This window comes from Gavia stellata, chromosome 1 (genome assembly GCF_030936135.1).
Source record: "Gavia stellata isolate bGavSte3 chromosome 1, bGavSte3.hap2, whole genome shotgun sequence".
Lineage (NCBI taxonomy): Eukaryota > Metazoa > Chordata > Aves > Gaviiformes > Gaviidae > Gavia > Gavia stellata.
This window is the reverse complement of record NC_082594.1, coordinates 12,440,038-12,456,007: the sequence shown is the minus strand read 5'-3', so window position 1 is coordinate 12,456,007 and position 15,970 is coordinate 12,440,038. Positions and strand designations below refer to the sequence as shown.

At 48.9% G+C, this 15,970-nt stretch overlaps 1 protein-coding gene across 1 annotated transcript; it reads right to left on the bottom strand.

Moving 5' to 3' along the window:
• Positions 1–1,381: 1,381 nt before the first annotated feature.
• Positions 1,382–9,110, bottom strand: ENDOD1 (endonuclease domain containing 1). The gene is made up of 2 exons (XM_009807725.2): positions 8,725–9,110; positions 1,382–2,970 (listed from the first exon to the last, which is right to left on the bottom strand). The coding sequence occupies exons 1-2, from the start codon at positions 9,016–9,018 to the stop codon at positions 1,837–1,839; spliced, it is 1,428 nt and encodes a 475-aa protein (XP_009806027.2). The 5' UTR covers positions 9,019–9,110; the 3' UTR covers positions 1,382–1,836.
• Between the last annotated feature and the right edge of the window lie 6,860 nt (positions 9,111–15,970).

Genomic DNA, 15,970 nt, shown 5'->3' with positions numbered 1-15,970 from the left:
TCCGTATGATGTCAGGGGGGCAGGAAGCCTGCATAAGCATCATCTCAACCTTTTCTCCCAACTTTTGTCCTTTTTCCTTTTACTCCTGTAACGGTTTCTGCAGTTGTTCAATTTTTAAAGACAGTAAAAATTCAGTTGCCTTTCTATCTTCTATTTCTTTCTCTATGTCATGCTCCTTTCTATTTCTGTTCTCCCTTTCTTGATATGCAGCTTCTAAACAGGTACATAGCATCTTGCAGATAACTCCTTTCCCTTTTCCACCCTTTGTACGGCCCCTAGTTACCTCTAGGTGCTCTTTAACGGCTTCCCAATTACGCCAATTGTCATGAGCCCACTATTCTGAGAAGCTGGGACTCGGGTTCACTCCATGCCTCCGTAAATAATCGGTGATGCTACTAGCCATCCTGCCGACTATACCAATTTGTCGTGGATGGGAGTGATAGAGAGTGTGCTTCACTCGTAAGGGAGAAGCAGCAATATGTTTATTGATATAAAACAGCAATTTAACAAAGGTTGATAGTAAATGTGACAGTGGTTTAACAAGATTTGATGGCAAGGTACACTTGATTATTTACTGTATAGAGGACAGGGTCAGACAAAACTGTTAGGGAGACCCTCCCGTTGACTCACGAGGTTCAGAGAGGACCCCCTTGCATTCTAAGCTTCTTCCCTTAGAGGAGTCTTGGTGCGGCTGGATCCAAACCTAGTCCCCGACTTGGTCAACAGTTTATGTCTCAAGGGTTATATGCGCACAATCAATTTAAGATCTAATCTTAGCAAAGCTTCCAAAGTTAACAAGCTATTAGCCACTTACCGAGGATCTGCTGCAGCATGGAATCTCTCAATATCGAGAAGTAAGGGATCTCTGCAGCAGGTGTAACCCTCAGAGGTGTCCCTACTCAAGGGGAGATCTTGGTGTGCAGCCTGCTGCCGTGCAGGAGAGCTCAAAGGGCTCTTGGGCTGCTCACTACTTACAGGGGTAAGATGACTGACTCATAGTCCTATTTGCATACCAACCACAGATCTTAGTTTCTTCCAAATTTGGCTTGAGTCGGACATTGACCAGCACTGTGGCTAGGCGGGCGCATTGCTCAGATTAGCCCTTGGCTATTGTGTTGTTACCCGTCTCCCCCGAATCCACTTTGAGCCTGATGCAGCCATCATGACCAGACACATCCATTATGACCGCCACTGGTGGTTATCATTTGAGCAGGGTTACGCAAGATAAGGTCAGGCTGGGGCAGGGGGCGGTGGGGAAGCACACTGTCACAGCATCCCCTCCACCAGTGGAACCCTGGTGCAATGAGCACTGCAACCAACAGCAGGACCTCGCCCCCATCCCTCCTCGCTCCCCACCATTTCCCAGCCCCAAATCCTTGCACCCTCACCTCCTTCTCCCTTCTCCAGGTCCCAGAAAACCCTCCATAACTAAAATTGTGCCCTGACCACCACCTCCTCCCCGGCAGGGATGGGCTTCTGTGGAGCTCTCTGCCAGTGCACAGGTCTCAGTGTTACCTTTGCCGGAAAGAAATAACTGTACCACATTTAGCACACATCTCCCAGAGGAAGCATCTTGACATCTGCAAATCACAGAAACTTTGTGGCCTGCACCAAAAAAACCCAAACACTTTACAGCAGACAGAACTTGAGTTACAATGGTGGCGTCCCCCAGCAACGTTACCTTGGCCTTCCCTGTTACTCCCCAATCGGTTCATTGTTATTAATGTCACTACAATAAATACCGGAACAAAATCAACAGCGTTTGGCCACATATCTTAAAGTATTGTCCCACTCCTCCTTCATTCCGTGTCTTTGCAGCCTTGGTTTCCATCTATATCAGTCATCAGAGGAGCCTTTAGGGACAAACCGTTTGACTATGTGACCAGCCAAGTAATAAAAGCCATGCAGAATTGCGGCTGTGGCATCGATGACTAGCGAGAAGGTGCCCCCGATCCCAGTGGCCATGTCTTTGAGGACAGAAGGAATGGCGCAGATGGAGTGGTAAGGGAAAGCAGCGAGGTGAAGGACAAACCCCACAGGGATGCTCAGGATCCTGTAGGTGAGGGATGCCACATCTTGAACAATTTGCAGAAAACCCAGGAAGATGTTGACGATGACCCTCCCCACATCATACGGGATGCTGATGAGCACCATGCTGATGGCTTTAAGGTAGGACAACACCCCGTTCCACAGGCTGTAGACTCCATCCAGAACTGTACCACCGACCCGCTTGATAACAAGCCACAGAAAATAAAACACAAATTTCACCAGCTCCACAAACACATAGATGAGGAGTTCCAGAAGTTTGATGAAAGGGGTAGCTATGATGCCAGCCACTTTTCTCACCCAGCCACTGTCTTTAGCCTCCTGGTTGTCACTTGTTCCTACTTGCTCTCCAGAGCGGATCTGACTGACAGCTTGCAGTATTGCTTCTGTTTTCTCCTGGTTTTGGTTGTCTTCCCCACAGTTGCCCTTGAACAAGTGAACCCCTGCCAGGAGCTGCTTCTCCAGCTCTCCCACCGTGAGGTCCGCCAAGCTGTTTTCATCATTCATTTTCTTCACTAGTCCCAGGGACCATCCCTCCGGAGCATCACAGCAGGCTGCCAGCCAGAGGGTCTCTGGCACTGACACTTTGCCTTTAACTCGGACACTGGAAGGAATCGCACCTGCAAGGAGATACAGATGATCCTTCTTGGAGCAGTGGGGGATCAGAGCTTGCTCTACTACCATCCCAATGTCTCTGTGCCACCTTTTGCTCAGAGACGGGCTCAGAGGGACAGCGTTCGTGAGCGTGTAAGTGGCCATCTGGAAATCCTCCTCATTGAGCAAGCTGGGATTGAGCAGCCCTCTCTCGTAACCAGAGCCCACGTAGTCTGAGGTCAGGGCTTGATTTGCACCAAGGTTGGCCACAGTGCCAATGGTATCGGCTTCATGCACCATCTCATGCAGGTCATTTTCTGGATCGTCTATCTGAAATAGTAGAGGAGAGTTACTGGATGCAATTTGCCTTTCTAGAAAGCAACATGTAAAATGGGCCTTGAAGTATATTTTCCATTACGACTGCTACTACACTGATTCTCAGACCACATCCTGCGCTCCCTCCTTATTTTCCTTGCAGCGCTTCAGAGGAGTGTATGCTCTACTTAGCTGCCCTGCCAAACACATCGGTTTAGGCTGCAAGGGATGCTTGCAGCTCTCCAGTCTGGTCTGCAGCACAACACAGCCTCCAGAATCTCACCAGCCACCCTGCACCAAAGCCTCTAACTTGTGGGTTTTTTTCTAGAAGAGATTTTTAACACCAATAGATGGCTTGATTTAGGGCCATGTTCTCACCTCCTATGGTGGTGGTACCTCCAGTTCATTTAAGCACCTACCATGGCACCTTAGTTCAGTCCCTTTGAACTATCAAATCCAAGCCATGAAGAAAAAAACCCATGGTATGTAAGATGCCTAGAGAAGATATTTACTTCTCACCACTGATTGTGTAAGAAGCCAGAATGAAGCCAGGCACCATGGCAGGTGACCTGAACTTCCCTGCCATGAACACAGACATGGCAGTGAGCTCCTAGGGCTCTCTCAGGGCTTGTCATTAGTTGTCTGAACCTCATGTCATTAATAGTCTGAACCTCATCCTTAATGACCGCACAGCTCCCGGCATAATATGGGTGAGGGTGCCATCACCATCACCACAGCTCCTCAATGGAATCTGTGCTACCTGCTCGTGTCTGCCATTCCCATGCCATGGAGCCAGAGGTAGCAATGGCTGCAGCGCATGGAATCGTGCTGCTGGAGTCATGCACAGAGCTGTGCACAGGGAGGTAACGAGCAGTGGGAGCAGGAGCACTAAACGCCAGGGCGTGCTCAGGTCTTTCTCGGGTGGCCGCAGCTCTGTCTGCTCCTTAGTCACTCCTATTGACACTGCCTGCAGCTGCGCCGGGGGGGTTGCCAGATTGTCATTTTCTTCCCCAAATTAGAGGGTGAGCGCGTTGTAGAAGCTCGGGGGTAGCAGATGGTCTCTGGCAGTCGCTGCCTCCTGTAATGCCTGTTTCAGAGGCTGTGGCCCTCAGCTCCCAGTACTGTGCTGGCCCAATTAAACCTGATGTTTTTGCTCCTGGCCTATAGACTGTTTACTGCACTATATAATGCGTACTTTGGAGACATCTGTGGCAGACAGTTCATAGTCTACCTTGAATCATTCCCCAGTCACCCTTCCTCGTCCCTTGGCCATCCTGCAATGCACTTGGACAGATGTCCAACTACGTCTTTGCAACCTTACCCAGCGTTCGCATCCTCTTAGTGCCGCATCACTGTCTCACAGCTCTACGTCAGCCTGTGCTGAGAGTCAGGGTGAAAGGGCCAGTGCCAGCGAGTGTCGGCAGCTATCCCTCACCCTTGCCATAGGAACTGAGCTCTGGCTGGCCTCCTGCATCAGCCAAGCCTCTGTGGTCCAGACTCAGGGATCCTTCTGCACCAAGGCTGGTCACGGTGCCAACGCTGGCCATTGCAGAGGGCTGCATTACCCCCATCTCCTGCTAAGGAGGTTTCTTGCACTTTGTTTTGAAGCATCTGATGCTTATTGCTTCAGGGCTGGAAGGATCACAGAGAGTTCTATGTGCTAACAAGTCCTAACTTTTTCTGACTACAACACTTTAAAAATACTTGTGCTTCTTCTGCCTTATTGTGCTCCTCTTGCTCAGACACCCCAAACTCACGGGCTGCAACTGGCTGATGAGGCCAGACATTTTGCATTCCACAAAATCACTGTCCCTTCCTGCCCCCCCTACCCCCCCCACCTCATTCTCCCTGTTCTGATGAGATGACGGTGTTGTGCCATGGGACAAGGGATGCACCCAGTGTGTCTAATCCCACAGTACAGGTGAGGGGGGAGCAGGCACGGGTGCGAGGCTGTGCCTGGGAACTGCCCTCCATGCTATGGCCCTTTTGAGCCTGACACCCTCACAGAGACACTCATCCGCTCTTGCTCCCATGGTGGTGCTGCTGTACCACAAGGACACGTAGACCCAAGATGGGTCAGCTCTGCCTCCTGGCAGAGATTCCCAGCCTACATGAAGCAGATCGTATAAACTTAATTTTCTCTCCTCATGAGCTGATGCATGCAAACCTTGAGGTGCCTATCAAGAAAATATGTCTCCAGTTACCTGTTCAGCTGCAGGCTTTTGCACATACCATTGGGATCGTTTAGGTGCAATTAAACAAGAACATGATAAAAATGTGGCTGTGTGCTGTTCATGCGTAAGACTCTGACATCAGTGAGTTATGCGTATAATAACTCATATTATAGTTTGTAATAACTCATGTGTAACTGAGGTTTTCATGCCTCCTCCAGCTCAGCCCCAAAGGCAAGCTGTCTCCAGCACTGCATCTAATCTGCATTGCAAGCTACCTTTCCTCACTGCTTCAAAAAGCTTTTGGTTTGTGTCACTGCCAAAGCATATCTGCATTCATGGAGTCAACCATGAAGCCACCTCTCCAAATAACCTGGAATAGCTAAGGGCAAGATCCAAGCAGGCAAGTAAACACCTCATTCATAGCATGGGGAATTCAAAATAAATTATGCATCTGAACACCTGTATGGATGTGAGCACCTAACAACATTGATGTGTTTCATAAAGTGGGGGTTGCAGTTTCACAGAAGGGGCAGAGGCAGAGGGGGATTAGAAGTATGACAACACACAGCTATTAGACCAGGGAGCTTCCACCAAGTTTGGCCATTTAACAGTGCAGGACACTGTTACCTCCCACCTTCCCCACCCTAATACCATTCCAGGTGAAGTTCAGTATCCCACTCCCCTTGCTATTTCCTCAGGCACGCTTACGCCTTTGACTGCAGTGGAGATACCTCATCTACCCTTAGTACAGGTCCCAGGGAGGAGACACGGTGCATCTTACGCCAAGGTTTCTGTTGTAGGACATTCACGTGAGTGGCTCTAGAAGTACCTGTTTCTCTTGACTGCCTACCAAGAGAGATGGCAAGAGCAGCTCTGAGGTAGCTATAGCTGGGTGATGCAAATCCCACCTTAGTCATCTGGCTGGTGGTAGTCATCAACCAAATGAAAACACAGGGTGATTCATCCAGCCCCTCACACGTTAAGGCAGAAAAAGCAACTTCAGAGTTTTCCATCTCTCTCTAAGCTATAGAAAGAGTCAAAACCATAGGTTTTCAGACAACCAAAATGAAATGAGGTGAAAGCGACTTAAGTGACTTGCTCTCAACCCCTAGGAATTCTGTGGCAGAGCAGGTTTTCAGACCCGAGCCTGGGGTAGTCCCATTAGTACCCTGCTCATCAGCCTGCCCTGCCCACTCTCTAATTTTTCACTAATTACTGAATTAATTTGCTGTTTCCAGCTGCCAATCGGCAGTGGGTGGCACTGACATTCCTCGCACTTCTCACCCAATTACTGCCTCCGTGCTACATTTGGTATTTGTTTCTCAGGCAGACATTCCTGAGGAGGTAGGCATGCAGGGAGGGAGACAGTGCCCTCACCACTTACATCATTACCCAAAAAAAAGTATGTGACAACCCTGAGGCCCTCAGCAGAGTGCAGAGAGCGTTTTTATAGTGATTTCTTTCTGCTTGCTGTGTATCTGCATGTGTGTGTGCATGCACATAGGCGTAAGCACATGCCACTGTGCAGCTGAGCCTGCTCATACCCGGCTATCCCTGTCTTGGTGAGGAAATTACTCAGAAAATAGGCAATATAACCTCATGGGGCTATGCTGCAGAGCAGGTGTTGCTAAGGGTTCCCTTCAGCAGCCATCTGACCTTTCCTAACCATCTGACCTAGCCTTCACACCATAATGGGTGTGAAATCTCTTCCCCACTTTCTCCTCCCAGATCCAGTGTGGCAGTGTCCGAGAGGGATGTACGTGCTTATTTCTTGAGCTATAGGAATTTTTCGTAGTCCTGATTTCTTCTCCTTACAGATTCTTCAGACAACTTTTTTTTTCTGTCTCAGATTGAGGTTCCTCCAGTGAACCACAGAGCTGCTACCTCCCACCTCTGAGACACCTGCGTTTCAGCAATAGGTGAAGGGGACTCATTAGTGTAAACTAAGAACCGACCCACAGCAACCTATGGGGATGCTCTGGGGAAGCCAGAGCAACTAAAGGTAGTGCCTGGCCAAATATTTCTGGGGCTGCGGTATGGTTTGGAGGCAGGAGACACAAGGTTTGGGTCTCTGGAGTGCTGGCAGGGGTGATGACAAGGTGAGGGGTGAAGAGATGTGGAGCAGGGAAGGCAGGGGAGCCAGCTGGAGGGAGATGTGGGAGAACTGAAGCTGCTGTGGAGGGGCTGCCCACTGCTCCATGGCAGGAATGACTGTTGAGCCTGCCTGGGCAGGTCTGGTGAGTCAGACCATGAGGAGCAGGAGATATGGTAGCTAGAGGTGACGAAGGGCATTGGCAGCCGAGGCAAATGGGAAAGATCTCACCTCTGCTGCTTTGCCTCACTGCCTCCATGGCACTGACAGCAGATGCTCACTCGCCTAGGTCCTCCTTGTGCTTTAAAAATTCATCACCCTTCCTCAACTCCATAATGGCAGTCTGCAAAAAGCTTCCCTCTCTTTTAAAAGGGCAAGCAGATGCCTCCCACAGCCATCTGTGAAGTGGAAGGAGAGCAGATCAAAAGGCCCTTGGGAACTCCTGCAACTCAAAACCCAGCCCAGAGAGAAGGGAGACAGTCCAAGGCGAAGACAGGGACATAGGATCTCCTGTCTTCACTGCCTGTAGCCTCGTGCTCTTAGTATCTCATCACCCCGCCCAAGGAAAATGAGCATGGCAGCCATTCTCTTGGGACAGGGGTGAGCTTTGATTTGGGCTACGTCCAGCACCTGAGGGCCCTGCACCCAACACACTGCTCTGACACTGCAGCCATTCCTGCCCTGAGAAAGCACCCTCGCACGTTGCCAATCTTTCTTGAGCTCAATAGATGGGAGTAGCTTTGTGTGCTACAAAACTCCCCATGATCGCTGCTGAAAAACCTGAAACACGGCAAAAAAAGAAGAGAGGTAAAGCGTGCTTGTTGTCTTAGGGCACCAGCAATTTTTTAAGGATTTCCTTTAAATTTAAGAGCATGAAGGACTTGCTTAAACGTGCCAAGTGTCAGGGGAAACAAAAAACACTGAGGCTCCGGTGAAATTCACTTTATATTGTGCACTTCTGACCTGACTGAAGCCTGCACGCTCCAGGACACAGCAACTCACTTCCCTACCGGAGTCTGCAACACAGGGACACAACAAAAAGCTGCAGCGTCAACTTGGTGAACCACAAATGGATGTTCTATCCCCACGCAGCAAAGCTAAAGAACTCTTATCAACGCTGTGATCACACTGGCAACAGAACAAACTTGAACTTGACACTGCGATGTTTAACCCTGCTACCTACTGGCACCAGTCCCTGCCTGTGATAGCTGGCTAGGCAGGACAGACACATCAGCTGGTGTCAAAGATGACTTTCCTCTCCCCTGGTATTGCACGTCACATGTAGCAGCCTCCCAGCTTTCATTATAAGCCCCGTGGGACAAGGAACTATTTGTTTGCTCAGTTCCAAGCACAAAAATAAGTTCTGCTTGTGTTAAATTAATATTGAAAGAAGTTCAACAAGCAGAGCTCCTGCCTCCTTTGCAAAATCCTAGCCCCAGCTTCACCCCAGAGGAAACGTTCTCCAGGAACATTTGCTTTACAGCGAAGGAAAAGCTGACTTACCTGCGGTTCGACCAGCCAGTTCTCCTCCTCATTTTGGGCTGGCTTTGTATACTTAAAAGCTGAATAAAGAGGGATTTTGTCCTTAGTACTGTAGAGGGTTGCAAAACGTGGCTCTTTGTTATACTGCTGACAAATTTTCACGTGGAATGGCTCCGTAAATCCTTCGGGTGGGATTTGTCCAGAGAAGAACACGTTACACTCAGCAAAACCAGTTTCATCCTCTCCAACAACTCTGCCCTGGGAAAAGCCTGGGAAAACTGAGATGCAAAGCAAAAATACAATTGACGTCTTCATGGTCCACTCCCTAGAGCTGAGGGAAGCCCCGTCTGCCTCCGCTGGGTACGGCAAAGGACCTGTGCTCTGAGTCCATGCAGCAGCGAAGCCAGAAAGCGTCTGGAATTTGGGTGTAGCGTGCGAGGGAAATGAAATATGAAACCACAGCCGATCCCTTCGGGGAGCCAGCGCTTTCTGCAGGCAGCACGTTGTGAAACTGAACGTGTGCCAGGCTGCGCTGACACACGCTGCGGACGCCAACTGCCCACAGGAGATAATGCCAAGCAACCTGAAATCATCAGGGCTCGTTGGGAAGAGGAGGAGGGAAGCCTGCGGCGGTGCAGGGCTAGAGCTGAGCAGCACCGGGTGTCCAGGCTGGGGCTCAGCGCCGGCGGGGGTGTGGTGTGCTGCATTGCAGCAGAGTCCCCCAGCAGGAATTTTGGCTGACGCAGCCAGAAATCTTCCTGGGGCTGCCAGGGGGATGCTGCAAAGTCAAATTTACCACCCCAAAGAAGGTGTTAGATGCCCTCTCCAGTCATGAGCCTGGCTAAGGGAGAGACAAAGGGAGAGGCAGAAGGAGAAGAGAGGTGGCAGGATGTTGGCACTGCTGAGAATCCACTTTGCCCCTTTTTGGGGTGTCTGTTACCACTGTTGCTGCCAGCCACGTGCTGCTAAGGTGCCTGGGAAAGGCATTCTCCTACCGTCTGTCTGGGAGCTGTAATGGGCATCTGAAACCCTCCTGTGGAGGGTCTGCCAAGGTGAGGCAGACCCTCCCTCAGGAGAGATTAACAAGAGGCAGAAGGATGAAGACCCTCAGATCACATACCCCTAATCAACACCCACCTCTGAATATTTCGAGCCAACCTATAGAACTAGCAAAAAAGAAAGTATCTACCTAAAGGGAATTAAACCACTCCTCTGAGTTTATGACTAGCAGAGCTACTGCTGGGTAAAGGCTGTATTCTTCCAGTGATTGGGAAAATTAATGTTTTCAGAATAGAGGGGCTGGAAAGGAGACTACAGAGCAGTTCCTCAGAGTCAAGAAAATGTGCAATTTCCCACCCAAGAAGTTAGACATAATCAGATGTGTTGCCAACAACCTTAAAAAATCCTGGGTGCTGATAAGGCACAGGTCCTTTTTGGACAAAGCTGGTTTAAACTGTTAAAGTGATTCCCAAGCAAAAATCTCCAAGTGCTACCAACCCACAAGTGCTTTGCAGATGAGGTAGGAGTAGTCTATATTGCAGATGACAAAATGGGACAGTGGGTGGTTAAAGTGCCTGCCCAAGGTCAGAGAAGGAGCCTGTAAAAGTGCTAAAAATAGACTGGACTCTAAGACTATCATTCCTCTACTCAGGGATGACTTCTAGAAGTATCAAGGCAAGAAAATACGTCAGCACCTCTTGGTGCGGTGTTATCAGCTGGGGGAGACAGAGGTGGGTTGGACAGGCTGGGGAACAACAGGAAATGTAGTAAGTGGGCTTGGTTTCGGTCCAGGCAGATGCCTGGTCACCCAGCCCTGACAGAAAGAGTTAGTCATGTTCAGGAAAGATGATGGAACTGAAATAACAGACACAGCCTGACCTGAAGACAACGGCTCCAAAAGACAGGCTTAAAATTTCATTTTCCTGGATGTAAAAAGACTCCCGGGAAATCTAGAACTGAAGGTAAACCTTAGCTATTAGATGTTTGTCTGATCCCAGGCTTGCAATTACCTGAGCAGCAGAGGAGAAGATTTTCACAAGCACAGTAAGCCCTGCTCCCCAGGCAAACCTAGGCCAGGTGATGCCTTTGAACACCCCGCTCCAAGACTGGCACACATTACCCCAGGATAAGCATGGTCCCAATCCAACAAAAAGGCAACATGAAGCGTTTCAAGATGAGCGTGTCAGCGACCAGCACACTGAGCAGTTCAATGACTTCCACCAGGAAACACGGGCATCCTGCCTCTGCCCTGGACCCGCACATCAACCTCCTCCCTCAAAGCGGCACCTCTCACTGGGATGCGCAGCCCCCAGCTGTCTTCCGAGCCTCAAGGACTTCTTATCTGCTTTTTGGGAACTCTGAGCAGCTCTTTCCTTTCAGGCTGTGAGGCTGGGGTCTGCCTGCCTATTTAGCTCTGTATTTACCAGCAAATGGATAACCCTTGACTAAACCCAAAGAGCAAGATTCTCAGGCTCTCATTTCCTATGAAAAGCACCAACGTGAAAGCCAGCGTGGAGCTCTGCTCCTCTACTCCCAGTCCCACTTTCTCTTCAAGCAAGGCACTTCTGCAGTTTCTATCTAATTTAAAAGATAGCTGTTGTGACCCTTGAACGTGGAGCTGGATATGTTTTTCTATTCTTGCTAACATCCCTATTACTAAAGAGACTGGGTGCCATCATCATGCAGAGGCACTCACCGTGCTGGGAAGATAAAGGCCAAAGGACTGCCTTGCCCTGGGAAGATCATGCTCTCAGCCAAGGGATCACAGACAGCCAGAGGAGTCAAACACAGTGAGATGGAGTTGGTCAAAAGTTTTGAAGACTCAGTGCTCCAGTAGCTTATCTGCTATCACAGGCTTTTATAGGCATCACAGGGAGTGATGCCTACAGGGAGTGATGCCTATAGGGAGTGATACAAAAGGGAATATTAATATCAAATCCAAAACAGCCCTAAGGGTGTTGATGTGAGCAGAAGGGCTCTGGGAAAATGCACATTGGATTAGAAGTGGGCAGCATGAGCCGGCAGCAGCAGCATGGCCTTGCAGGGGCTGCCTCCTCCAAACCCACTGAGGGGTGACAGTGCAACAATCCCAGCAGTGCCGGCAGTGCAGGCAAGCACCTTATGTTTGATGTGATGGAGGAGAGGGAGCCCAGGGAAGATGCAAAGAGGCAGGTGATGTGGTCAAAGGGACACATGTGAAAAGTGATCTCTCAGGGGCAGGCAGAGCTGTGTAGGATGACAGGAGAGGCTGTAGGCAATAGATTGTATGGACACAGAGTTTGCAAGGCATACCAGAGATAAAGTGCATCGGGGAAAAGACAGAGAAATTGGAGAGAGGGAAGGGCAAGAAAAGAGGTAAGGATCCAGAAAATGGTGTTGACCAGGAGAAAAAGGAGGATATTGGGCAAAAATTAGAGTTGAGGGGGTTCTGCATTCCTTAAAAACTGGGGTACTAAGGTAAGCTTAATGAGAAAAATTAATGGAAATAGGTGTGAGGAAATCCAGGGTCAAGTGAGGAGATGGGAACAAACTGAGGAAAGCTATCTCCTTCTGTGGTAAGAAAATGAGGAGAAAACATGAGGAGGAGGATGGGGGAAGGAGAATGAAAGGAGGTTTTCTTCCATCTTCATTGACATAACATGGTTGACCAGTCCTCCTCTTCCTCAAGGGTCTCAAGCACCAAGACCAATATCTCAAAGAAGAGAATACTTCCCTGAAAAACATACCAGCATTCAAACCCTTTAGCCATGAAGAAGCTGCTGGGCTTGTTTGTCTGCTTTCCCACACTGTGCCTCCAGCCCTGTCTCTCTGTTCACATGGCTGACACTGGATTTGCTACAAATAGCAAATCTTTCTCCTCGCATGCCTGACCCCTCTAGTCTAGTCTTTCAAAACATTCTTGACTCAAATATTTTTCCAGGCAGGATCTCCTGTCTCCTACTATGACCTCTGGGCAGGACCCCAGTGCTGTATGTGACTGTTCCATTCTTCTGAGAAGAAAAAGAAGAAAGTGTCTCCAAGGGCAAGCAGTCCCACTGGAGAGACACTGTCTGATTCAGTGGAGATACCAAAGATCGGACTTGGAGCATGGCAGTGCCAGCAGACATGCTATGGCATGCCAGAGAGCGCATCTGCCTCCTCACTGTCTAATGGGGAAAGAGTTTCTTCTTAAAATTAGCTTAAAAACTTGGTCTGGGAAAGGAGCCCCGTGCTGAGCTAGGGACAAAAGCAGGAATGAAACAATTTTCCTGCTAAAACTAAAAGATTCCAGGGCCGGGAGGGCAGAAAGACAATAAACTCTTCAGGGAAGAGCTTAGCAACATGCTGTTGGGATTTTGATTCTCACCTTAAACCAGGTCTTGATGCCAGTCTCTGCTGCCTACTTGTTAGGTGTTTACACAGATATCTTCATGCCTTCCTCGTGGTGTCCCTTGTGCTGGTGAGGAATGGCCCACCGCTGATGGTACTTCGTTGCTCGCCTTCTGCCATGATGCTCACAAAAAAGGGTGGGCCAGCGAGAGGCCACTTAACCACCTCAAACTGCTGGGAATGCTGATCTGGCTACTCTCCTTCCTCACATGCCTTTCCTTCTGGCTGCACTCGCGGTCTCTGTCCACAGCAGCCAGTGGATGCCTCAAAGTGGTGTCACAGCTGAAATCAGAAAAGAAAAAGATGGGGAGGTTTAAGACATAAAATGATGGAGGAGGTTGTCTGTGGTGCACAGTTAGAGGAAGAGGGTGACAACTGGGAATGCTGAAGCACCCAAACATGCTGCTCTCTGGGTGATAACACCATTATGACAGGGACCGGTTCTGGGTTTGTACAAAAACTTGCATGGTGGGTGTCTGACAGGGACCTTGTAAACTGTGAAGTACAAATGCACTGTATAAATACTGAATTAAATTAATAAAATCCAGAGGCTACATCCTTTGGCACTTTATCACAGCCTTCAGACTCAAGAGATCTCTGTTAATCTTCAGGCTGTTAGAAACAAGCACAACAACAGCAGAAGTAGAACAGATTTAGAATAGTGGTACAAGGCAACATTTTTAGTAGTGCAAATTATTAACTACGGGAATGAGTTATTTAGAGATGTGCTGAAAGCTCCAACACTTTCATTTTTTAAATCAAGAGATGCTTTTTAATACAGTAACAACTATGATAGAAGAATTGATGCTTCAAATGTAATGGCCTTTGTTTTACAGATTGCCAGTTGGTCAGAGCCACAACAGTTCTTTCACACCTTTAATCTGTTTTGGACAGGAAAGTTACCCACTTGCATGCTTTTTTCCTAGGTATTATTACTGACTTTTTATTATTTGTTATATTCCATTTTTTCAAAAGAGCGGTGCGATTCAGTCAATGCTGACAGCTTACCGTTCTAGGTGCTGCCTGAAAACAAGGTGTGAGACAGCTCCTGACACGCTGCATTGACAGGAGACTGATGGGTGGGAACAAAATTAGAGGTACAGACTTGCTAGGCTTGCATCATCTCAGAAGAGGGGATGAGAAAGCCATAATCCTTGAGAAAGCTGAACCTGCTGGCAGGATCCAGAAGCTTTAATCAAGAGGCAAGATAGCAGCCGCACCCAGGACTGCCTGTCTCCAGTAACACCACCGTGTTTTGGAACCAAGGAGTGGGAGGAGGAGTAAGATGTTCTGCATTAAGGGTTTGGCCAGACCTGATAGATGGAGGTGAGGTTCCAACCATGCCCCCTGGCTCCAATGCCCTCTGTGCTGCTTGGATCGGCAGTGGAGGTGTCCACATGGAGCCCAGTCATCCCAACAGCTAAAGCAGAGAAACCAGCACCGCAAGGGTGTAAGTTGCATCATTCTACATGGCCAGGCGAGGATGAGATGGCATCCTCCAACTGTGCCTCTGTCTCTGCGCCGGCTGAAAAGCGAGCCCAGGGTGTCCACAGCTGGTCAGACAGCCCTTGGGCAGGACCTAACGTTCTCCTGCCACCGCAGGGATTTAGTCTGTGAAAAATCAAGTGTGTTGGCTGTGCGAGGGAAGAGCACACAGGTCTTTCTCCGTGCTCCTTTCAGGCCTTGGCCTTGCTACTGAAATACATATTGCAACTGCTGCTAGGCGTAAATGTAGTATCATATTTTCCACATATGTTGCTTCTTAGCCAGTAGTGCCTGGGGAAAGATTCAGATGTGAAAAACATAATCATCAGTCCCAGGATCCCATCACTGCCGTGAGTACAGCACACAGCTTCTGCTCTTAAAGTTCACAGAATAACATTGGTGTACGACAGCCAGGACAAAGTATTTCCTCTGAAAAACCAAAGCAGCAGTGCTTTTAGTCACACTAACTGACAGCAGGGTGAAAGGAAGTACTGGCCTTAAATTAGTGCTTTAAATAAACGGGTGGCTGGTTGGGACTGCAGGTTACATTACCAGTGCAAAACCTGAAGTCTCTGAAGAGCAGACCTCAGAGCCTCCTTATTTCGAAAACTGCTCAGAAGAAGGGAAGAGTTGGACTTTGCAGCATCTCCGCTGGGATCTGCTGTGTAACTGTCTGACTTGACTTTCCTGGGAGATGGTATTAACTTCTCTGTGGCTGTGTAACACTTGTCATATACTGGGCTGAGGACCAGCCAGTCCCCAAACACATGGTTCATCAAGTGATATTCAGGGTGCACACAGCTTCAGTGCTGTTTTGTCTCATGTCTAGATCACCTTCCACGCAGTAAAACTCAAGATCTCAGGGTAGACGTTATGGCTCCTCAGAGGATGCAGTAGAACAGAAATCATAGAAGTCAGGACACTACACAGGGACCCTCGTAAGCTAAACAGTCACTAATGACAAAATATAAGGCTTAGGTACTGCTTTGCAGAGAGAATTAAAAGCCTGCATATCCTCAAGATCTGTAGCCATGAATCCTCTCCTGGCTGCAGGCACTTAAGGAAAGGTAACTTTGTTCTCTCTCTCTTAAGCTCAGTATCAGCATCTAGGAGATTGAAGTTTTAGTCTTACCTCCATCAGGAGGCAGGAGATGTTTGGGGTCAACTGTCTCACTGCCGTAACAGTGCTCCAGTCACTGTCCTGCTGCCCTGAGCTGTTTGCTATTGGACTTTGCACAAATAATCACCTACTCACAAAATCAGAAGGCGAAACACCTTCTGCCCTTTAGTTCTGTAGGGAAAGCACAAGAGCGAGAGCTTCATGGTCCAACCTGGACCATGCTGCTTACAGTCCCTCTGAGCAGCAGCCCCTGTGCCCGTGCCACAACACCATGCTCTCAGTCTCCTCTGTGCA

What these genes read in the sequence shown, in the direction of transcription:
- ENDOD1 (XM_009807725.2), bottom strand. Translation starts at nt 9,018, where the DNA reads ATGAAGACGTCAATTGTATTTTTGCTTTGCATCTCAGTTTTCCCAGGC. An exon ending in ACTGGCTGGTCGAACCGCAG is followed by an intron (nt 2,971 to 8,724) that starts GTAAGTCAGCTT and finishes CTACTATTTCAG; the next exon opens with ATAGACGATCCAGAAAATGA.